At 38.0% G+C, this 24,791-nt stretch overlaps 1 protein-coding gene across 3 annotated transcripts in view; it reads right to left on the bottom strand.

The window, feature by feature from the left end:
* The window catches only part of NNT (nicotinamide nucleotide transhydrogenase), a 76,190-nt gene that overhangs the window by 15,104 nt on the left and 36,295 nt on the right, over nucleotides 1-24,791 (bottom strand). For all 3 annotated transcript variants that reach the window (XM_011000969.3, XM_031444732.2, XM_011000965.3), the window contains exons 11-19: nucleotides 22,401-22,562; nucleotides 21,405-21,515; nucleotides 20,319-20,464; nucleotides 18,956-19,151; nucleotides 15,464-15,697; nucleotides 14,135-14,295; nucleotides 12,806-12,985; nucleotides 6,712-6,871; nucleotides 4,932-5,013 (exon numbers count right to left, since the gene is read on the bottom strand). In XM_011000969.3, coding sequence (XP_010999271.1) covers nucleotides 4,932-5,013; nucleotides 6,712-6,871; nucleotides 12,806-12,985; nucleotides 14,135-14,295; nucleotides 15,464-15,697; nucleotides 18,956-19,151; nucleotides 20,319-20,464; nucleotides 21,405-21,515; nucleotides 22,401-22,562 — 1,432 coding nt within the window. The remainder of the gene's footprint in view (nucleotides 1-4,931; nucleotides 5,014-6,711; nucleotides 6,872-12,805; nucleotides 12,986-14,134; nucleotides 14,296-15,463; nucleotides 15,698-18,955; nucleotides 19,152-20,318; nucleotides 20,465-21,404; nucleotides 21,516-22,400; nucleotides 22,563-24,791) is intronic.

The following is a 24,791-nucleotide window of genomic DNA, read 5'->3' as shown; positions in this document are numbered from 1 at the left end:
CTTGAACCATGGGGACAATAATTTCCAAAGAATGAGCCCTAGAATGGTATGGCTGGCAGAGCCTTTACAAAGCACCTAAGGGGAAGGGGAGGGTATAGCTCAGTGGTAGAGCATATGCCTAGCATGCACAAGGTCCTGGGTTCAGTCCCCAGTACCTCCATCAATAAAATAAATAAGTAAGTAAAACCTAATTACCTCCCCTTGCAAAGCACCTAAATCACAGACTTTTAACACAGCCTTCTGTTCTTTCTACCACACCAATTTCTACCATGTGCTGTGGACAACATGAAGTCAAAGGTAGTCTAGTCAACAGTCATAATCCAGGAGGAAGACAGCCTCTTTCCTGGAGCACAACAGACACCTTTGATCAGAGGGATTGTGGCAATTCTACACAACAGGTTGACTAAAGATGTGAGGGAATGCACATGCTTTCTTTGGTTTTCCTCTCTTCTACCAAAAGTTTCACTCATTTGATGAATTTCACAATGACTTACCACACCCACCCTATTGCCACCATGTTTTACAAGAAGGCAGGCTCACTGCAAAGTGCAAAGAAACAGGCCACACTCTTTCAGAAAACCAGAAGCACTGGCTAACTCATCACCAAATAGTGCCAACTGTAATTCCAAAACTCTGACACAATAGCCTATGTTCTAGCTGTTTTTCCCCATTTCAACTGTCATCTGAATCGGAAACACAATGATGTTATGTCTTCCATTCAGAGTATCTTAACACCTATTAACTAACCTCCTAGCGAATATAAAAGGCATAGGATCAGGAATTTTGATCTTCAGATTCACTGATGCACTCTCAGGACCTAGAACAGTGCCTGGCACAAAGTACTATATAATTATTCATACAGTGAATGGTCATTAACATGAACAGTCATGGCTAAAAAGAAAGCATTGCAAAGCTGGCAAGAAACTCATAAATAATGTCTATTTCTTTACTCAAAACACTATACTGGATCTTTTATCTGGCCTAACTGCTATTCTCTTCCAAAGCATGTATCTTTATTACTTAACAAATTTGCATGTCCTAGCCCTTCCTGCACCCCAAAACATAACAAATGCAAGAAAGCTGAACTAATTTTATTGGAATTATATTTAATCCATGAAAAACAGGAAAATCCAGTCAGATTAACAAAATATTTCATCTTCAAGTAGCTTCAAAGAATGGATTTCTTAGCAAAACTAACATTTAAATTTGTAGCCATGTCACACAAGACCGTAAAACACTACTAAACTGCAAATACCACTGGCAGCTAGATGTGTTTAGGCAGAGGATGAAAAAAATAATTAAATAATTATTTTTTAAAACCTGCAGAAAAATATCATGTTATGAGTAATAGAAAAAGTTTTAAATGTTCCCTGGACAGTTATCTACTCCTCCTCCTACTTTTCTTAGCACACTACCACATTAAGTGGAGTTCACTCACTAATGCATTTGTTTATAGATTTGTTCTCTTTATAAACTTTTGAGAGTGGGAATTGGGCTTATGCAGCCTTGTATTCTCAGTATCTGGTAATACATTTCTAATAATTAGTAATTATTAATAACTTCTAATTATTAACAGAAAGATACAGGTGAAATTAACATGAAAGCAATATATCACAGTGAGCCAACCAAAGAAGTTAAAAGGTGGCTTTATAAGTGCAAAAGCAATAATGCTTTATACAAAGAAAATCAAGCAGGGATTAATTGCAAAAAGAGAAAAACTCCACCTCTTTCTAAGAATTGTTCATTGGAAATAACTATCTCAGCTTTGGAATGAAAAGCCTATCACATCAATCCAAAGATTGGGAAATTAAAAAAAAAAGTCTGTCCTCCTGTAACCTTAAGATTTTTGTAATAAAATGCTTTGAGAGATCAAGCCTGAGTTAGGAAAGCTACCCCGGCATTCTGGGCAACCGGGAAGCAACAATATCCTGGCCACTAAAGAACGGCAAAGTCAGTGAACTTCCATGACACCCTGAAATGAGCCCTTATCATGAAATGTCATGTGCTTCATTATATAATCTCAGCTCTCTGTGAGCATGTTATGACTATGGCCAAAGTAAAGGAAAACAGGAGTGTCTCTAAATCAATCACGGGCCATGAAGCCAGACAGACTGTATGACAGACGCAATTTTTCTTGGTACCACTTGGGCATAACTAATTGATGACAGTCGTATGTCCACACTGGCACGTTTCCATGGGGAATGTGTGCGAATATGTCACCACATCTGGATGCTGGGCTTGCTGGGGTCCTGAGGCACAAAGATCTGCTAACAGCAGAGGCCCAGCAGCTGTGCTCAATGAACACCGTGGGAGCGCTGCAGAGTGATGAAAGGACCAAATTACCGCAAACTGTAAATACAGATTTATTTCATTAAAATACGAGGTAACCACTGCAGCCATCTCTTGTTCAAGCAGACATTTGCCTCTTAAAAGAAAGCTAGCATCTATGTACACACATATTCTTAACTTCATAAAGAAAATCCGCATTTCTCCTATGAAAAGATGATGACAGACATAAAGCAAAATCAACAAAGTTGCTACAATTCCCTTCAAATTAAAAAAAAATCCCCACGCAGAAGCTAGAAAGGAAAAATATGATAATCTACTGTCATCATGTTAACAAGAACTGTTCCTTCCCATTCAATTCAAATGTGAGACTTAACATAACTTATTACAAAGCCTGTGTTGAAAATTCATTACAGTAAAAAAAAAAATTGAATATATAAATATATAATTTCATCTTTAATATGAAATAGATCAATATAAATGGCTAACTTTTCCTAACTCACAGAGAAGTCAGGCTGACCAATAATTTTATTCTGATCCTACGTAATAATTTATTAATACTTTATTTGAACAATTGATGACAATTATATGTAACGATTAAAAGCTCTCTCATGAAAAGCCTAATCTATTCACAGAATTACATCGATGAAAAACAAATTATACCTGAAAACTATTCACATATGTCTAACCAAAATCCTCCTAAAACAGCAGTTTATACTAGGTTCTCATGGATAAAATTCAAATTTTAATCAGGTCAGAAACTAAAATTTCATTTGTTTTATCCCTTTCCTTTTCAGATGATTTTCTTCCATCCTTCTAATTCCTTTCCTTTCACATCTTGCCTTCCATCAAGCCATCAAACTTGTAAGATGTTCTCCAACTCTGCACCCATCTATCTAACACTGGACTGATTTTCCAAGATGTCTGTTTAAGCTGGGCTGACCAACAGGACATAAGAGAGGTATGTCAAAGTATCATGCCCTTCCCTAAGGATAACTAAGACATGAAAGCCGTCTTTCTCTGTTTTGTTATGATTGCCACTCATCTAAACATTTATGTGGTGATAGAAGGCATTACTAATACATTAGACTTTTTCACATGTGGATTGAATAAAGGGAAACAATTTCTTTTTAGGAAAATTATTAAAGATTCTGTAACATGTCCTTTCCACTTGTAGGTCTGCAAATGCTTTAAGTGGTCGGAGTAGGACTGAAAGGGAAGCACAGTTTAATACCCTACGTGAAAACAGAAAAAAGTTACTAAAATGAGACCGCTTACATGAAAATCAAAACACAAAGTCAGTAACTTTTCTCATCTTCTGTCTTCTCTACCTTCAATTCATCTAAGATTTTACTAAACATCGAAAACACCTACATCACAGAAATGCTGGTCCTACCGCAAAATAATATTTTGATCCTGTGTATTTAAAAAATACAGACTCCCTACAGATCACAGGAAGGTAGAGAACGAGAAAAGGAAAAAAGGATGGAAACACAGGAAGAAATAAAATTCAGCTGACACTAAAACATTTTGGATAACCCTCTGCTGTCATCATCAGTCTCTTTTACTGCTATTAATAGCTGGGATATCCCAGCTGAAGAGAAGGATTCTGCATCCAGCCTGGCATAGGTGGTCTGACTAGCTCCAGGCACACTGTTTGACTTATTTTCTTATCATCTGCCTCCAGACAAAAATGCAAGATTGATGTCAAAAAGGAATTTTTATTAACAGACGTTAATAGTTTTGTCAACATACATGAACATCCTGGTGCACAAACTAATTTTATTTAATAATAGTTACCTTGTTGCTCTGACATATGGTATCATGTCAATGAAATTGCTAGTGAACCAGTTTCCCACACAGCAGGCAGCTCTCATGCTACCAGGGACAACTCCAGGCAGTACCTTCACTGACTCCTAACAGCAGAGTTCCAGAATATGGGTCCAAAGGTACACAGGACAGATGCAAAGTACTGCAAGGGTTCCTCACCCTCAGCCCCATTCTTACATCCCACAAACCCTTTATCCCAGTTCATGGGGAATAATCCAGAAATGCAGAGTTCTCAACTGTTGCGATTCTGCTTAATATCCACCCAAGGGCAGAGTCCAGTGCCCAAATGGCAAGGGGCAGGTACAGCTGCCGCTCTAGTTCACATTTCAAAAAGCATACGGTCTTAGAAAAAGAAATCATTCCGCAGTCTTTTCCAGCCTCAGGGTGTGAGAGCTGAATCAGTCAACTATTAACCAGCCCAGCTTCACCACCTGGTCTCACTCTTCAGCAATCTCTCGTTTGAGATGTTTTTCTTCAGTGTGAACAACAGTAACCAAAAAGACACAACTTGGTGTAATTCAAATGTTCTGCTTGACCTCCTTCCAGAAACCGGGTTTCTATTTTTCCCCAGGGATAAATATCCTGGAACTTAGTACAATAAAATTTCCCTTTCTAAAACGAACCTCTATTTAGGGTCGATGATATTAGACAGAGGCAGCAAAAACTGGGTAGTAAGACTGCAGGTAGACTAAGGCTTTTTACAACTTAGTCTCTCTACCTCACATTACAGAGGAAAACCCCACCCAAAGAAACAGTCACCTCAAAAGAGGTCATCTACGTCCCCCGTCTCTCATACACGCACAGCAAGCACTTACCTGACTTTTTTGCCCTGTTCAGAGAGCATCTTTACCAAATCTGCAATGGGGTACTGAGCTTTGGCTGCACAGAGGCCATAGCCTACAAGGAACATTAAGGACATTAAGAATGTTGTTTTTATTATGAAATTTTATGAACTACAATTTCTCTCTTGATCAAACATATTTTTATGCCCCCCAAAAAAGGCAATCGTTAACAGGATTAGAAATGGTAACAAAAAACTTACAATACAGACTTTTAAAAATATTGGCCTAAATTTCAGATTCAGAATCTCATGGTCCCTCCTCAGTCTCCTGTGGTGTCTGATGCTGCTGGGCACCCTCCTCACCCACCACCTACTACACATACACACACTCATTTGTGTACACACTTGGGCTCACCCTCACATAAAGTCCCCTGGCTCCCCTCCTAACATTGTCACTATTCTTCCTCAGTTTCCCTGAACAGATCTTCTCCTTCTGTCCCCCAACCACTTAAATGATGACGCTCCCCAGGGTTTAACTAGGCAACTCACTCTCTCCTGGGAAAACCTCAGCCCACCCAATGGCTTCAATGGCCATCTGATGACTCCCAATCTATCTGCAGGCTCAGCCTGTCATTTGAGCTCCAGGTCAGCATGTCCTTTGTCCCAGCTCCGCCACAACTTAATGTCTCCAAATAAGAACTTAAAAACATAGCCCTTATCACAACCCACCTTGCATTATTTATCGATCTGACTTCTTCACTAGATGGAAAAAGCATAAAGGGAAAAGAGTGTGTCCTTTACTTTCCACCTTCACACTCCAGCACAACGTTTCTCAGTGCACTTTGGTTGGGACAATTCACTATGCAGGAATGTCCCAAGTGCTACAGCATTTAGCTCGCCTCCTCCCATGTCTAGCTGACAGTAGGAGCCCCATCTTGAAGACAACCAAAAACCCAAACCCACATGTTTCAAATGGCCCTAGAAAATGATACTGCCCCCACTTGAGAAGGCTTGTGTCTGAACATTCAATTCTGCTAATGTTTGTTATTTACGTGTTAGTATATAACCAACAAGCAAACTATCCACATGCCAAATCAATAGATTTTCTTCACAGAAAATTCCCACGATAGCATGATAGAGTTAAAATCCTAATCTGGAACCAACATATTGCCTGTAATAAATACATCAGCATTCTGTGATAAGAAAGAACTGGGCCAAAACTCAGAAAATTGGGAAACTGAGGCCTGGAGAGATAATTGAGTTGGGCAAAGACTTGCAAAATCAAGAACAAAACTATGACTCCTAGACCAAATTCTTCCTACTAGGCCATGTTCCCTTATCTTTTGGAAATCACATGATTCTCAAGGATTTTTTAAAATACTTACTTTTGAAAAAAAAAACATTAACATTCCCTAACCCTTACTAAGTGAGTTTAACAAATGAGCTAGACACTTTCATATATACTGTCTATTTCAATCCTGACATAGGCCCAGAATTTATCAATGAGGAAAAAATAATCAAGACTCAAAGATGATTTAAATAAACATTTATACAGAATCACAGAAAGACATGGCTAGAACCCATTACATCAATTTATAGAATCTCTATGTGATTCCCAAAATATTAACCTAAACCAAGAATTCTTAGTATTTTTCACTTAGTAATCAAAAGGCTGCTTCTAAATTTGCATTATGTTTTCAAAATGAAGAAGTTCTCATTTGGTTTTTTCCAATTATAAGAAAGTTACTTTAATGTAATCAAGTACAACTGCTATTACAGGTTGTCTGTTTGCTTTTGGTTTGGGGTTTTTTTACCTGGAGTAATAATAATGCTGTTAGCTTCCCGAATCATGTCAATTGCATTGTCAAGGTTGATTTCCGTATGTGTGCCAGAAATTTCCATGGGTTTTCCACCAGCTGTTGAAGTGGTGCCATAGCCTCCAAGAATCACATTAGCCAGGGAGCGATTCATTGCCTGGAGAGCAAAAATGATCAGCTGTGAGAGTTCAACTCAAGTAACTTTTGCAAATGGTATGACTCCTGTGTATACGATATTCAGAATCATTTAAAGAGGTTTATTTGATCATTTAAAACATTTTAACCAGATCAATCTGACCCAGCTTCTGAAAATTATTTCAAAAATTTAAATGATAAGAAGATATTTGGGAAATCATATCATTTGTTTCTATAAAATCAACTGTACACTGATATGTTTTCAGTAAAAATAAATTTTAAAAAAGAATTTAATGGAAAATTACCAGGGACATTAACATATTCATGAAAAACTCAGAACTAGTTTTTATTGTCTGCGCACTGAGTGAGCAAGTTCTGCCTCCATACCGACTTGTATTTCACCAGAGTAAAAGAGAATGAAAGCTATAAGAAATTTTACAAGGTGACTCCACAGATCTCCCAGGTGAACTCTGCTACCAGCTGCAAGCTGTCACAAGGCAAGAGGGAGGAAATCAGGGAGGGACCCGTAGCATTTAGAAGTCTGCTGCCCTCTGTCGTCAAGAAAACAAACACGTGGGAGTTGATACTGTCTTACTTTCCAAATCAACTACAGCTCCATGAAGCAATAACAGAATGGCTGGATTCATCATTAGGCTTCTAAAATAGTTCACTTCTAAGAACACAGATGAGCAAGTTTATAGACTGCTTCATTAAAATCTGCACCCACCCTTTTAACTAGAAAAATAATCTTGGGGGAAAAAAGAATAAAGCATTTCCTGCGTGCTCATTTACAATCATCCAACAATGTACAAACACCACAACTGGAATATCTGACAATAACTGATCTAATTTTGCAAACTGTTTGTAGAACTCTGGAAGTGTGGTGGTAAAAGCAAAAAAAAAAAAAAAAAAAGAAAGAAAAACAAAAAGAAAAGAAAAAACAGGAAGCTAGATGTTTTTAGCAATCAAAAACATTTTAAGAATTCAAATCACTGTACACACTCGAAGCAGTCATTCAACATGATCAAAACTGAATTCATCACTTCATTAAAAATTTCAAAAAACTGAACCCTATTTTAAGGGTTGTAATAAGCAGAAGATTGATCCATTGTTTATACCATTTAAAACCTAGATAAGTGTCAATCTATATTAAAAAAAAAAAACAGACAAGGCTTTATTATTAAAAAGCAAAAAGCACCTGGAGATTCTCAGTGATAAGTAACACATCAGAGGAAAAAAAACATGGCCACTCATCCAAAGACAGGCCATCCCACGACCACCTTCGGGGAGACATTTACATGTATGGCTGAAGGGGGACAGAGGCAAAGGCAGGCAGGAAAAGGAGCAGAGCAGGTGAGCAGACACCTGGCTTATCAAGACTATAGACTTCAAAGATGATAGATCAAAATGTTGCCAGAATTTTTTTGATTGTACTTTTGACCTAACCTCATTGATCAGATACAACATTCACATTTTACAGAGCCTAGAGTCTGGTCAATTTATCTAAGATTATTACTTATAAAATAAAGCCCAGAAAATCTTAATGCATATTATTAACAGATAAGAGGGTCAGAGAAACGTCAAAGTAATGCTTTTAATTGAGCTCTTAGTCTCAATCCAACATGAAGTTTTAAATTCTTAACGTAGTCTCCTATACTTGAATCCAAGTAGGCACTCCTGAGACTTCCCAAACAGTCAACATTTGTTGATTTTGATAAACCCTTTCTAGTTCTGAAGTACAGGATTCTGAAATTAAGTTGCCAGAAATACATTCTACCAAATGCTTGCCCTTAAGAAGTGACTCAGAGGCACATTTCAGACATTGAGATATTTCTGTCATAGATAACTTAAAAAAAAAAAAGTCCAATGTACAAAGAGGCTCCATCACCTGCATCACACAGTTCTGTAAAGGGACAGGCAACAGAGAGACATGATGTAGAGTGTGACCACTTTATTCCAAGTTAGTTTAAAAGGAACCATTCTTTTCTTCCTATAAAACTGAATGGAGGATAAGAAAAGAATTTCTGAGGATATTTTGTTAATGTGTACGCACTTCTGATGGTATCTCAGAGAGAAAAAAAACGGGGGGAGCCACACGGTAGTTTAACAAATCAAAGTCAACTTGTTAAACACATATCCACGATTATATCACCATGAAGCTAATTCCACGTGGTCTCTTACTAAATTATTTTTCATCTCTGAATCTACCATTGAAGCATCATATTCACGACAAATATTTAGGGTTTAGGGCTTTGTTTTGTTTTTCTTTTTCTTTTTCTTTTTTTTTTTTGCTTACTAAAGTGATTAATGAGACTATCCCATGACCACTGATCCACAGATTGAAGAATTCCCAGCTTCCAAGGCAAAGTATTTGCAACACTGTCAAGACTGTTCCTTTTAAGTTATTAAACTCTATAATGAAAATTGTATGCTACTTTAAAGAGACCCTTAATTCACATAATTCCAAGCAAGCTGAGAAATAAATCTGAAAAACACAGGAAAGGTCATAAAACAGGCAAAACCAAAGCAATAACAACATACATACCACTTACCAGCATCTCTCACTTCAGTGCTTTGTAGGTGCTAACTGATCACAAAGCCAAAAAAAATTATTTTGGGTTTGGCTTTGACCTACTTCATCCTGCTCAATTTTCATTTGGAAGCAAAGTGCAAAATTCAGAAAATATGGCCTGAAAATGCTGTCCCATTTCCGGGAGCCCTCTGTGTCCCAGGCAATCTGGACACTATCTCAAGCAAACGGACTATAAAATCATAAAGAGGTTAGTGTCTATATGACATCTGGATATAAAGCAAACCATTCATTTGAGCTAGTTGTTTGGACACTGTCAACATTTTTCAGTTTTTGTAATATTGGGTGTTGTGTAACCAAAGCATCAGGCTCAGAGGAGACCCGAAAGAATTGTCGGAACAAAAAGTCAGCTTTAGGGATGCTGATTACACAGGGTGCATTCCATTCCCTCTCACATAATAAAACCACTCTGTTCTGGTTTGGATTTGCATGTTTCTGCCAATAAATAAGAAAATACTGAAGGTAAACATACTAGCAATACTAATACATATGGACAGGTGGTAGTCTATCTGCTACCATAACCTATCTGAGAAGATTCCAAGTGTGAAATGAGCTAATAAAGTGTTCATCTAATGTCCATTTAACAAGTATTATATTCATTTGAATGTGCCAGGTGCTAGGGCAGGCTTCATAAACCCAAAGGCAAATAATAAATGGTGTCTTAAAATATCTTCCTTGTAAAATGAGACTATTTCCTACCTCCAGAATTAGTTTGGGGATTAAATGAGTTACTATTTGTAAAGTACCCAGCATATTGCAATATGCCCGAGTACAGGCAGCTATTTCACTTTTATTATTATTATTATGAATTACTCTGAGCTGCTAAGCACAAGCCATGAAGAAACTATTACTTACAATAAATTGTTTTTTTGTTAAGAAATAAACAATTTATCATAATAAAGAGAAAAATCAATGAAGATTAACATGAAAAGTCAGAGAGCAGGAATATTTTAAAGGAAAGGAAATGTCTGTCTTCAAAACTGAAAAACACGGCAGGCTTGTTTTTTGTTGCCGTCTTATGATGACATTTATAATAAGACACAGGAGTAGAAAGTGTTCAGTCAAACAAGCACTCCACACCCCACTGCTGGAGCCCTGACTAGAGAGTCCTTTGTGGAGATCAATTTAACAACATCAATAGCCAACAAAAAGATTTTTACTCCATTTGACCAAGTAAACGTACTTACAGAATCTGACCTGAGAAAATCCTCAGTGATGTACAAGGAGAAATAACATGGACTTGGATAAATAAAATTATGGTATATCTTCGTGTTATAAAAACATGCACACACTAAAATTTATTCGTTAAAAAATTAAACTTTAACATAGAAAGCATATGCATATGAAAAAAGACTAGAATTAGAATATTCAGTATAAACAACTAAGTGGCAAGGGGGCTATAGATTATTTTATATCCTTATTTATCCTTTCCCACTTTCTTCCAAATTTCCCACATTAAACATCTCTTATTTTCATAATTAAATAATTTTTTTTAAAGTAAAGCTTCATCTGTTCTTGAATCCAAGTTACTACAACTGGCTATTACAAACAGAGTGTCAGTCTGACCCAGTGTGAAGCTTATGGTCCCAGATGGCTATGAAAATACCTTTTTAGCCTTACATACAGTATAAGGATAAAAAATAACTGAGGGATGCTGACAGTAAATGGCAGGACTGAGGCAGTGGAAATAGAAAGAAAATACACAGAAGAACTAGAGGAAACAGATCAAGAAATATCGAAGAATGGAAAAAATTTAAGAGAAACATGATATAATCACAGAAGCACATGTAGAGAAGGGTATTTTAACAAGGGCCTTTTACACCTTCTTCTAGTTACTGCTGTAAAACTGCTACTGCAGAAGTTACTATACTTACTATAACCAACAATAAAAGAAACTAAATAAAGGAGGTAAAGAAGAGGAAATAAAAGACACAGGTAGAAATTTGCAAAATACTGTTAACTCAAGAACCTAAAGAAAATCATTAAAAAAAAAAAAAAAGAATAAGAAGGTATCTTATGCTGACACTTCAAGAACCATATACAAGTTCTTCCCACCTCTACCCATCAATACGCCACTGGCCTTGTTAAAATTCAGACCCTCCCATTTAATTTTAAAATCAGTAATTAATGGTAATCTGCTGCCCCCTGCTGGTCATTCAAATTCACTGAATGAAGCAAAGTCACGCTAAGGATTGAGAGCTAATATTTAGAGAAAACTATTTCTAATACAACTGAATAAACTTTTTCTTCCTGATAAGCATTTGTTTTTAAAAATTCCAAAGCATGATAGTTTTCAAATAGGAAACACCTTTCCAAATTCCTTGAACAACTTGAGGGATTTAATTTTAAAACCTCTCAGCTTATTTTGAACTTAGGCTTTCAAACTCTGTTTTTACAATATGGCCCCCAAAAAACTAATTTTTTTATTATGAAAAGATAACTTCAGCATTAAATTCACATAAAGATTTTCAACTAAAACATAAGAGAAATTCTAAGTTGTAAAATAAGGTTTTTTTCCACTGTAATAAAAGAATGAAGGTGGAATATCTTTTTTCTGCCTGAATTACTAACAGGTATAAAATCACATTCTGATTTCACTCAGTTTCATGCTCTTCCTTTCACAGTCATTCAAAACTATTATTCAGAGAATAATATCTTTAACTTGAAAAAGTTTTCTAGTCAAACTTTTAATTATTTGCAGGATTCTTCTTGCCATCAAGATGAGAAACAAATGAAGCTAGGAAGTATTTGTCTTGTTAATTTTTTCCTCTTTTTTTTAAATCATGCTGACCACAAAACTTCAAGATTGGCACTCTCACAGATAACCGGTGGGAGTACAAATTGGAGCAAGCTTGCTGGGAAACACATGGCAGTAATAGACAGAGCCCTTAAAATGAGCACACCAGTCCACTTCAAGCAGTCGATCCTAAGACGAAAATCAGAAGTGCCAAATATGTATTTATGTCGGAAGAAAAATAAAAATCAAACAACCTTAAAGGTCTAACATTAGGGAAAAATTAAATAAATCTTGTATATCCATATGATACATCAGTAAAATAATATTTAAAAAGCATTTTAATGATAGGAAAGTGGCAAGACTATAATTTGTAAGATGTAAAAATTTAAATGTAAAACAGTGTACAGTATAGTAAGTAAACACACAGATAGGTAATACACAAAGAAAAAGAACAGAAGGAAATAAATCAAAATCTTCAGTGTTGATCGCCAGATGGAGGCACTCAGAAGATTTTTATCTTAATCCTGAACCTTCCTAATTATCTATACTTACTGCAGATAAAAGAAATGACAAACAGGTCATCACTTTCAGAACTCCGTCTCCCTTCCCTTCAGTCGCTGGTTCCTTACCACACACATGATGTAGGACAGGATGGCGCCCGAGGAGCCAATGAGCGCGCCCACGATGGTCAGCAGGTTGTTGTTGAGCAGGAAGCCCTCGGCACACAGCGCCCAGCCTGAGTAGCTGTTCAGCACGGTGATGACCACTGGCATGTCAGCACCCCCAATGGCAGCTGTCAAAGTCACACCCTAGGACGAAAACCAGAGCAGAGCTAAAAATTAATCGAGTAAAAAGAAACCTCTGACAAGGAGCATCATGGCACGTAACCATCCCAGTTTTTCTATTAAGAGATTTACATGTAAGTTCCACAGCAGGTAATGACCGCGTGCCCCCTACCTAACTGACTCTCCCACAGACATAAAAGTACAAGCGCTGAACCACTTCCTCTGCCCCCCAAAATCCCTAAGTCCCTAGAAGGCAGTGATGAAAAGAGGGCAGAAACTGGAGAGGGGTCTACGCTTGGGAAAAATAACAGCACAGAGTAAATTTCCCAGTTTTTATGGTTTTATTTAGCTGATAAGCAAGACCCTGCAGCTGCCAATTGAAGCAGCGAAAACTAAAATATCTTACTAGTTTGAAAATCTGAGGATAGGGTTCAGAGTGACTAAACAATTACTATATGTCTAACTTTGAGCTAAGCACTGTAAATGATTTTAAAATTTCTAAACTAAAACCTTATCTACAAAGCATACACTATAGAGTATACTAGACAGACATGAAGCAGTCAGTGACAAACACAGAGCTGAGTGCTGTAACAAAATGCTACACTGTGACCACAGACAACGAAGGAGTACTGTATGTATCCACGGGCTAAATGCAGTAATTGGAGAGGAAGAGGACCAACCTATCCTGAAAGGTCTCCCTGAACACATAGGGTTTGTTCAGTGCATTTCATCTTATACAATTATTTGGTTTAGTATCACAGCTTCTAACAAATGTGAGAGTAACTAACGGGCAGGGACTCCTGGACACTTACTATGTAAACCCCAAGGCACTATTTTATAGGGCCTGTCACACAGCAGGGGTCCTAATGAACAGAACTGAAACCTTTGGCTTTTTAAATTCTGTTCACCAACCCACTGATCTGGTGAAAAGACCCCAGAGCAATAAAGATGTCACATGTGACAACACTGACAGGAATAAGTGAGTGGAGAGAGTGATTTCTTCTCACACTTTTCTATAGTTTCCAAATTCCACAAAGACAGACACATGACATCATTTGAAAAGACTTTTATTCCACCAGGGGACTTGAAGAGACAGGACAAGGCTGGACTGTACTCTAACAGAATACTCCCAGTTCCTCGGCAAACAAGTGCTTTCCATCTCTGACTACTCACCATGACAGCAGAGAGCGCCGACACGGAGCCCAGACAGGCGATGCCGGTGGTGAAGCTGGGGTCCATCATGAACGGGATGATTCCACCCACACTGGCAGCCAGCAGGCCTGCATTGAGTGCGTGCCTCCCGGGGAGCAGGAGAGGGGCGGATTTCAGGATACCTGGGGCCAAGCATGTGGTGGTCAGAACCTAGAACACATCATAAGAACCACCACCATCCCCCATACACACACACACACACACACACACTCTTAAGTGTATGTCATTTAATCCTAAACTACCAAAACTTAGTATTAGAATAAACATGCTACTTAAAATATCACTTTACATCAGCAGCTATTAAAACAGAAAAGCAAATGAGAGTTCTTACATGTAAATGTCAACAGAAGTAGAAAAGGCGTGGCTGAACTTAACTGTCCTGTACTTTGATCACACAACCATTTCATTCCTCTTCATCATGGAATCATGAAAAGTGATCGTTCTTTCCCTGTTTGACTACTACAGAAGTTGTTCAGTGTGGTTTTATTCATTTAAGACTTCAAAACCAAGTCCTAGAACATTAGCCTCTCTAATTCAATCAACTGCACCCAAGGGAGGAGAGCCCTTGTCTGCAAGTTGCTCTGAGGACAAAGTGTGAGACACGAATGTTGTGGGCTCGAAGTTCTTTTGTGATTTTTACATGTCACTTAAGTTCCCTCACTCACTTAATTTTAATGACTTGACTACTGAGAGGCAAGACCAGATTTTTAAATCACTAACTAGCTTCTCTAGAGACTCGCTTTTTTAGGAAAACACTGAAAGCAGCTATGTGAGTTTTCTTTCCCTCCACTTCTGTTTTCACGACTGCCTTCAGCAGCAGTGACAGCTGCCATGCTAGACCCCTAAAATGTGTATTTGTTTTCAAAGTAAGTAGGGTACCCTAATCACACAAACTTCAGTAAGCCTCTCTCTATGCTGGAAAACGTATGAAGTCCATTTCTGTGAATGCTACACAGGTATCTCTAACCAAAGATCATGACGATGCTATTTTGTTCGTATGTATTATCAGTGTCAACTAGTCCCTCGATGCACACTTCCGTGCACTACTTTCCTCCACGAGCTGTCTGCAGAAGTCATGGCTTCAAAGCTCTGTGAGGTCTGTAAGGCTCAATTAAAGGGAAGCCACCTCTATAGAGGAAAAAAAAAAAACTTTTATAGTACTTCTCAGGGCCATACCAATACTCTTCACCTAACAGGTCCTACTAATTAAGCTCTTTCCTGAAATTGAAATGGACCCGTAAACGCCCTAAATAATAGATATTTACCTCTATATTATACTGAATCACTTACCCTGCAATTTTCCATAGGCAACAAGAGACCCACTAAACGTGACACCACCGATGTAAGTACCAAGGTAGGCCACGATCTTGGTGAGATTAGCTGCTGCATCTGTAGCAAAGTGAGGATACTCTACAATGTACTCTGCTATGCAGGTCAGCACAGCCGCCAAGCCCACCAAACTGTGGAAAGCAGCAACCAGCTGAGGCAAATCAGAAATCTGGATGCGCTTCGCGATTGTCAGCCCTGTTGGGAAACAGAAGTCAGAGAACTCAGAGCTCAACAGACCCTTGAGAAGTGACCACAAGAAAGACCACATGAATATTACCCAGCCATAAAAAAGAAGGAAATGTTGCCACGTGTGATAACATGACTGGACCTTACGGGCATTATGCTAAGTGAAATAAGGCAGACAGAGAAAGACAAATACTGTATGATCTCACTTACACGTGAAGTCTTAAAAAAAAAAAAAAAGGTAAAAAAAAAAAACCAAGCTCACAGTCACAAAGAACAGACTGGTGGTTGGTTGCCAGAGGGTGGTCAAAATGGGTGAAGGCGAAGGTACAAACTTACAGTTATAAAATGAATAGGTCCTGGGGATGTCAGGTACAGTATGGTGACCACAGCTAGTAATACTATGTTGCATGTTTGAAAGTTAAGAAGGTAGATCTCAAAAGTTCTCATTACAGGAAAAAACCTTGTAACTCTGTGGGGTGACGGATGTTAACTAGACTTATTGTGGTGATCATTTCACAATATATGTATATATAAAAGTCAAATCATTATGCTGTGCATCTGAAACTAACCTTATGTGTCAATTATACCCCAGTTTTAAAAAAGACCACACTTAAGGATCTCCAACATTGTCATTAGTTAAGTATTTAACTGCTTCCTAGCAAAATATTCTCTTACAGGGACTATTTGGATAAGAACAGTGGCTTAAATACCCCTTCAAAGAGCAGGTTCCCACACACCTAAGCAAGGCACAGCTCCAAAGAACCCAAACACATAGCATCAACACACGACTCTTCCCCTTACAAACTTCCAACACTCCCCCAGACTAATGTTTCTTCAGAACACTTAAGGCTCCCATTAAACCCCTGACAGTCTCCCCACTCATGAATAACCCAGGCTCTCTTCTCTATCAGCCAGCATTCGCCTCTGAGCACACAAGAAACAGCTAGTCTGTGAAGACAACCTAGGTTTTAGGTGTGTGGATGGAGCCCAGTCCAAAGGTAACAAAATGTAAGTATTTGAGTAGTAAACAACCAAATCAGGAAGGAGACTCTGAAGGAGTTTCCTGGCTGCAGTTGGGTGACATAGGAGTGGGGCTCAGAATATTTGCAACAATGATGTCTGAAGGTTTTCCTGCCATGAACCTGCAGCACAAGCATTTTCCTTCAGGTGCCTTTCTAGGGATTTCTAAGAAAGCATGCCCAGCCTTCCTGGGTAAGGATGAAAGGAGACGTAAAGCTAATGTCGTGCTGGTAAATACTTAACCATCAGCTCCTCAGGACAAAAATTTGTGTGTATAAATACATACATGAGTTTTTATTTGGTGGGGGGAAGGCAGGGCATGTCTCTGTTTTTTTGTTTGTTTGTTTTTATTGAAGTATAGATGATTTACAATGTTGTGTTAGTTTCTGGCATACAGCATAGTGATTCAGTTATACATATATATACATATTCTTTCTCATATTCTTTTTCATTATAGGTTATTACAAGCTATTGAATATAGTTGCCTGTGCTGTACAGTAGGACCTTGTTGTTTATTCTGTATCTAGTAGCTTTTACCTACTAATCCTTAACTCCCAATTTATCCCTCCCCCTTCCCTTTCCCCTTTGGTAGCCATAAGTTTGTGTTCTATACACATGAGTTTTTACTGATAAAAAGGTATGCAGCACACAATTTTCAAAAAATAATAAAATACGGGGAGGGTATAGCTCAGTGGTAGAGTGCATGCCTAGCATGCACAAGGTCCTGGGTTCAATCCCCAGTACCTCCATTAAAATAAATAAATAAAAACCTAATTAGCTTCCACACCACAAAGAAAAATAAATAAATAAAAATGTAAAATAATAATAATAATAAAATATACAATACTCTATTGTAAGTTTCATAAAGCCAATTGACTTTCCCAGAATGCTTCGAAAGCCTTCATTGATTTTTGCCAAACTCTGGTATCTGCAGCCAACCTAGTGTTTGCAACTGATGAATGGGTATAGTTCCTACATGAATTGCTGGTTGAGATTTTTGTTTACTTTTACAAGTAAGACCAGAGTGAAACATAAGAGGCACATGAGAACTTCACTCATTGTCAATCATGTGAGTGGCAACTTCACTGAATCTGATAATAGTTTCCAAGTCCTGGAAGAATATTTGCTCAAACTGTTGTCCTAGTCATAATATAATGGTTATTTACTCCACAATATAACACACTTTTAAGTTTAAGCTGCATTATTAACATTATCCTCATCACTTTCTTAGATTGGACAACCAAAAAAACAATAAATGAAACCCAGATTTGTAGCATTTGTTGATTTCCATGGTATAAATACAACTGCCATGGCTGATCTCAAGCTACCAGCGTGATGGCATTAAATATGGGTTCCAGAAAAGACGTACAGAAGCCCACCCACCATTACACAGTGTCTCTACCACACAGACTCAAGACACATGGATAACCTCAAAAGCATAAATAATAAAACCTAGTGAATTCATTAGAAAGTCATGAGTTTTTAGTATTATACTCTTTGTTTCTAATATAATTTTTTAAGTTTATATAATTTAATTTTTGACAATGGCTGTGTTTAATAACCAGCTCAAAAACTTCTTGAAGTTTTTTTTTAACAAGCACTGAATAAGATTAAATGGTGGTTTTTCTGCTGGCACGGGACGTTTTTCAAGGTTTTAACAGGTCTCTGAAGCAGAATCTTCTACTATAACTTATACCCAGCAGACTAAAAGATGAGCCTATAGACAGTACACACAAGAGTCCCAATCCCTCGTTCTATTATCATCTAACTGGACAGAGTCAGTAATGGAAAACCAGGACTGAGTACAAGGCATTTTACAGCCTGCTCTTTTGACGGAGTTGATGTACTTACTCAATGTTGAAAACATTTGTACATGAATGAAAGTTATACCAACTATGATGACTTTTTACCAAAACAGTACTTACTGAAGCAACTTCCATTAAGGCAATTAAATTCTTTCATCAATATGGGCCTCAAACAGAAGTATATATACTTAGAAACTGAAGTACAACTAAAAGTTCTTACTCCTGACAAAGCACTCTTAAATCTCTGAGCCTGAAAAAAATATGAAAACGGATATATGTATGTATATGTATGACTGAACTATGATGCTGTGCATTTGACACAACATTGTAAACTGACTATAGTTCAATTAAAAAAATTTTTTTTTTAATCTCTGAGCCTAATTGCCTTCAGGTGTTCAAAGGGCATTGGTTCACATAAAGGCAGAAACCCAAAAGTGCTTACCAATGGTACCGCCCAAAGCCATTGCTCCAGACATCTGAGCTAACAATTCTGGGTCCGGTTTTAGGCCTCCAAGAGTGGCTGCCAGGCCTCCAGCCACCCCAATCATGCCCAGTGCATTGCCAAGACGTGCAGTTCCCTGGGTGGAAAGCCCGGCCAGGGCGCCAACACAGCACAGGCCGGAGCCCAGGTACATGATCTTTTCAAAGTAAAGGGAAGAGAGAGAAAAAGATTATCAGAACCTTCAGTCTGAGGACAATTTTAAATTTAGACAACAGAAGGACCAAATTGAGCTCTTCTTTCAATATATCAATATATTTTCCTATCCATAGGGGATAGTAACATATTTAATAATTTACATTGTACTTGCAATTATACCATTTATGTAATTTGGTTCCTTCTGGATTTGATAGCATGTACAAATGCTTATAAAATTAGCTAAATTTAAACAGAGTTATTATGGGATCTAGACTTAACCAAATGCTATAAAAGAGCCAACCCTCATGGTTGTAAGTGCCAGGGACCACACCGTCTATTTTACTTATGTTGTAACTCAGTCTCATGAGAGCCACAGGAGGAAAGAATCATCACCCTCATTTTACAAAAGAGAAAACCAAAGCTTAAAAAGGCTACAGAATTTTCCCTAGGTCAATGATCGGTAAACAGCAAATCTAGGATGCAGACGTGGGTCTCCCTGACTCACTGATCTAACCCTTTCAAAAAAGACTGTGTTCATTAAGCAAATACATGTTGGGAATCAACAGAAACCAAGGGAAACATGATTTTTCAGATGTCAGAGAGGTTGTAATTTAGTGACAGTCATTTTAAAGAAAGATATGACTGAGTTCAGAACAAAGTTGAGTCTCTATTATGTTTAGACATGGAACTTTCAGAGTTCAGCTTGATTATTTCTATTTTTCTATACAGCATTCATTTTTGAATTATCATTTTTTAATATACTGGCCATAACATCTGGCTTCATAGGGGAAGAAGTAAGTAGGAAAAGGACTGATAGTATTTAATAATGAAAAGTTTCCAATTTTTACTGATTCTTTCATTGTATCCGTACAACAATCCAGCCACGTACATAAAAGGAATACTAAGAATCTTCTTGGCGCTGCTTACATGTGGAAAAGCTTAGGGACAAGCAGATAAACCCACATGTGCAGAGCTAGCAGGCTAACCTGTCTCTAGAATTCTGGCTCCTGATCCTTAGAGGATGAGAATGCTTTATTTGACCAAGATGTTTCGAGAGTTATTGTTGTACTTGCTTGACAGAATTTAAATTTTGATGATGGTAATGTCAAGACTAACTGGGAAGAAGACACAATGCCAAAAAATAAAAGCTTTCAAAAGAGTCTCTTACTTGTTCAATGTTATAACCACTGTAGAGGGCAGCTAAATATCCTCCAACAAAGGTACCAGCAGGGAGCAGATACAGGTAATTGTATTCTGGGGGATCTGTGGGACGCTTGAACATGTCCAGCATTCTCTGAGTCACCAGAAAGCCACCTTATCCAAATAAATATAAAACAAAAAGAGTTATCTCATTGAGCAACATAATTTTTTAAAGTTATATATACTTTCATATATATACACAATTATATATAATTTTATATATATACATACTATGTGTATACAATTTTTCTATTTTAAGCACATCTTTATCATCGAGGAATAAATATAATTTTAAGTAACATTTTAGAACCTCAAAATTAGAAGTTATTCTATTATTCAAGCCAGTTCCATTGAAGGGGAGGAAACCTAAATACATTCAGGAAGAAAACTTGCTATCAGAATGCAGAACCAACTATTTCTGCGTGACTAAAAGTAAATAGCCATTCAAGCAACTTGGGAATGCAAGTGATCAAAGGCCAGTATTTTTTTCTAATAGGTTATTCTGTTTGTTAAACGCTATAATAAATGAAAAAAGAAAAAAATACCCTATCAACAGGCACCAGGTTTGTTGCACATGGTAAATTTTTAGCTACAAAATAGCATCGAATGAGTTTCATACACAAGAGATGTGCTGGGCTTTCAGTTTTCAGGAACACAGGCCAGGATGAGGTAAAAGGGTGAAATTTTATCTAAAGTTATACTCATTCAGAGATGTTATGGTGATAGCTCTAAGTCAGCTTAATGCAAAACTATGCATTCAATACCTTTCCAGTTAACATGCAGCGAGACATCATTTTATTTCTTTGTTTTGGGGCGCTGAGGGGGAGGGGTGTTCTTTTATCAACTAGTTTCTAAAAGTTACACATGGGCAAAGTAACTAATTTCCCTTCACAGAGAACAACTGTCATCTGAGTGAAACATTTTTTAAAGGCATGATAAAATTCTTAAAATCAAAATGTCTATTTTGACTCTGTGAATGTCTGTTTGACTTATATTCACTTATCACGGTCACCATTAAAAAATAGCACCCTGGGTTCTTTCATGGTCCTCGTACCTGCAATATTGATCGAGGATATGAATGTAGCAAGAGCAGCCAGGCCCTGAGGAGTTGTGGAAGGATACAGATGCCCTCCCATTAGCACCAATCCACCAACTGCAGTCAACCCTGGGAAGAAAGCATCAACGTGGTGAACAGCCATAGTGACAATGGCAAACCAAACGCCATAGCCAAGAGACCTCGCACACACATGCATCACAGAGGAGAATATTCTCGCATGCCGTTCTCACTGAACTCTTTCATGGACAAAGGTTTAACAGCACATTTGCTCCTTTCGCTTAAGGCTTCCACCTTTACCTTTCTAGCTCTGCTCCCCTGATTGATTTAAACCAGTAATGTTATCAGACAACATTACTTATGCTGAAAAGGGACCTCCAGGGGATAAACTGCATCTGAACTGGAAAAAACTACGCATGAACTACAAACATATGATGATGAAAGCCCTGGCTTTGGGCTTTCCTGAGTCTAGTACTTCTTGGAATTGGACCTGTTCCCTGCAGAGATCCTGGAAGCTATGCCTATGGCAAGACATGCCCACTGGGGCCATGAGGCTTCCGAGCCAGGGCAGCTCCCACACCTGTCCAATGTGGGTTTCACTCCTCAGATCTGAGCCATCACTGGGGGCCAGAGAGAACAGTCTTGAGAAGACCTGTGTTTACTGCCGCCCAGACCATGCTGCTACTGTGAAACACTGGCTTCCACACTTTATCAGATGAATCCTTTCTTTGAAGGAAATCATAACTTAAAAGAAGTAAGAGTGGCCCTGCAATGCTTGAAATGGGAGCAGCCCAAAGGCCTGACACACCCCCTTGGCCTCCTACTTCCAACCCCACCCCTGCACCATGTAGGAGCCCAAGGCACCTCAACCTCCACCTCAGATGCCAAGCCCTACAGCTGGAAAACACAGACTTCAGACACCTCGTTGGAAGTGCTCCTAGAGTTGAATAAGCCCCTGCAGACCTAAGGGGATGGAAAATGAGAACAGGAACAAACCTGAGATTGCATTAGTGACAGACATCAGTGGTGAGTGGAGAGCAGGGGTCACTCCCCAGACGGTATGGTAGCCCACAATGCCAGCCAAGCCGAAAGTGGTCACCATCTGGGAAAAGGCTAAATTGGGAGACGCAAGGCCCAACCCCAGCATCCCAGTGAGGCCTAGAGAAAGAGAGGACACAGTGTGAGCACACATCCAATTATCTCAGGAAGATTAAAAGCACACACACACCCACACACAAACACGTGGGATAGTCAATGCTATTAAATTCCACACCCTTGCCAATAATGAGTTGCTTTTTTTTTTTCATGATTTCATGATTGGGAAGGGGGTGGCGAAATGGGATTAAAGGTATTGTGAACAAAATTCAACTTCCTGATCACCACCCCCCAAAATAAACTGTAAACATCTAGCAAAATTTATGAGTCACATTAGTAACAATTTGTACATTTTCCTCTGTGTAACTTGTGCTCTTCCCTGTTTCAACTTTCATTGACAATGCCACATGTGTTTATACAAGTGTTTTTATTCCAGAATTATATGCCTATAAAGGATCTACCAAAGCATTTTCTACTTGGGCAAGACACAACCTTTATGAGACAGAGGCTTTTGTGAAGCCAATTTCATGTCACTCAGATTTGGCTGAGGAATAGGGATTTTAAAAGAGTAGGAAGGATTTCATTCACTCCAGCACCTCCCCAAAACATATGGCTTCCACCCACCCGGGACAGAAGTTTTGCAATTGCTCCTGAATCTGGACTGGACTGCTGGCCAGGGCAGTCAGCTCCAGCCTCAACACCAAGTCAGCAAACAGGATTTTACAAAGAAAAGGGGAAAAAAAAATACAAATTAAGAATGTGCAGAATACGAACAGTCAGCTCTGAACATACATCTTTAATTATTGCCTCTCCTAACAGCAAACATGTGGACGGTTGTTCCGTAACAGAAGAAAGGGTTACCTAATGGTCAGTGAAAACCAAATGATATTGGGTGACCTGGGAGCTGGACTTTTACTTTCCTGAATAAGATATTTTTTTCCCTTGATATAAACTATTTCTTTATAAGTGGCACAGCTGGAACATTAGCAAATGACATTAATTTTACTTTAAACCTTTCAATAAGACTGTAATTTAATTTTTGTTTTCCTACCCACATATAAGATTTCCAGGGTTCCAATGGATGGACTATTAACCATCTGGAGGCAGAATTAGATAGAATATTGTTTTGTGTTCCAGTTAAACATTGGAGAAGCTGTGCAGAGTTATCATTAAGGATATATTTTCTTAAGCCAGACTGCCTGATTCAAATCTTGACTCTCCTGCTTGCTAGCTGTGTGATCTCGGACAAAATTACTTAACCTCTCTGTGCTCCAGTAACCTCATCTGTAAAATTATTAACCCTTTCTGTCTTCATCTGGAAAAAGGAAATAATAATATGCCCACTTCATAGAATTCTTATAAGGAATAAATGAGCCAAGGCATGTGAAGTGTTTAGCACACTATCTAGCACTCATTCAATGCCCACATTAGTCAAGAAGCATTAATTATCATAATCTGCAATCCACTGTGTTGGGCATCTAAGGTAGATATCACACATCTGAAGGTTTTCTTAATAACTATTTAATAAGTTAATGTCTTTTCTATAATACATTAAATAACACCAAATGTGCTATCTCTAGCCTGTATAACAGGAAAAAGAAGAGAAAGGCAGAGAAAAACAAAAAAGAAAGAAAGAAAGAAAAGGGAAAAAAGCAAATCAGATTCTTTGAAAAGTCCTATTCAAATAGATGCCCAACACATACATAAGAAAAATACCTGGTTTTATTTTAAAGGAGGGAGTTTAAGGTAAAGTAAAATAAATATAAGGCCATCCTTTTATTCACTGGAATATGCCATTGTCCTATCTATTAAAATGCAATAAATATTGACCTAATAAACATAAGAGGAACCTGTAAACCATCATATATGTCTTGCTGTATTTCCTTAGGAACCTCAGAGAGAAATGGAAATGTGCACCCCTGCTGACAATACTGCCCATGTACAACACAACAGTAAGTGCAAATTGGGACACTTCTCCATCTACTCACAGTGTTCACAACCAGAGGCCTTTGCCATCATTTTGCTGAGATTTGCTCTTTATCCAAGGAGAGTTACATACTTAGCTTTAAAACATCTGGACTCACATGGGAATTTGGAGAATGCTGAGGCCACAAAAATTCTGTGCACCTGGTGCTGGTTCTTAATTCTTTATAGTTTGGTTTTGTTTGTTTTTATTTTTGGCTCTAAGCAGATCTAAACATTTTTAATTCATTCTATGAAAGAGAAACCAATTTAAAACCAAATATCCATATATCAAACTCTAACAATTCATAGCCAGAATGAATACTTATA

Source organism: Camelus dromedarius, chromosome 3 (assembly GCF_036321535.1).
Source record: "Camelus dromedarius isolate mCamDro1 chromosome 3, mCamDro1.pat, whole genome shotgun sequence".
Taxonomy (NCBI): domain Eukaryota; kingdom Metazoa; phylum Chordata; class Mammalia; order Artiodactyla; family Camelidae; genus Camelus; species Camelus dromedarius.
Note: the sequence above shows the minus strand (reverse complement) of the source record. Positions and strands in the feature narration are given on the sequence as shown.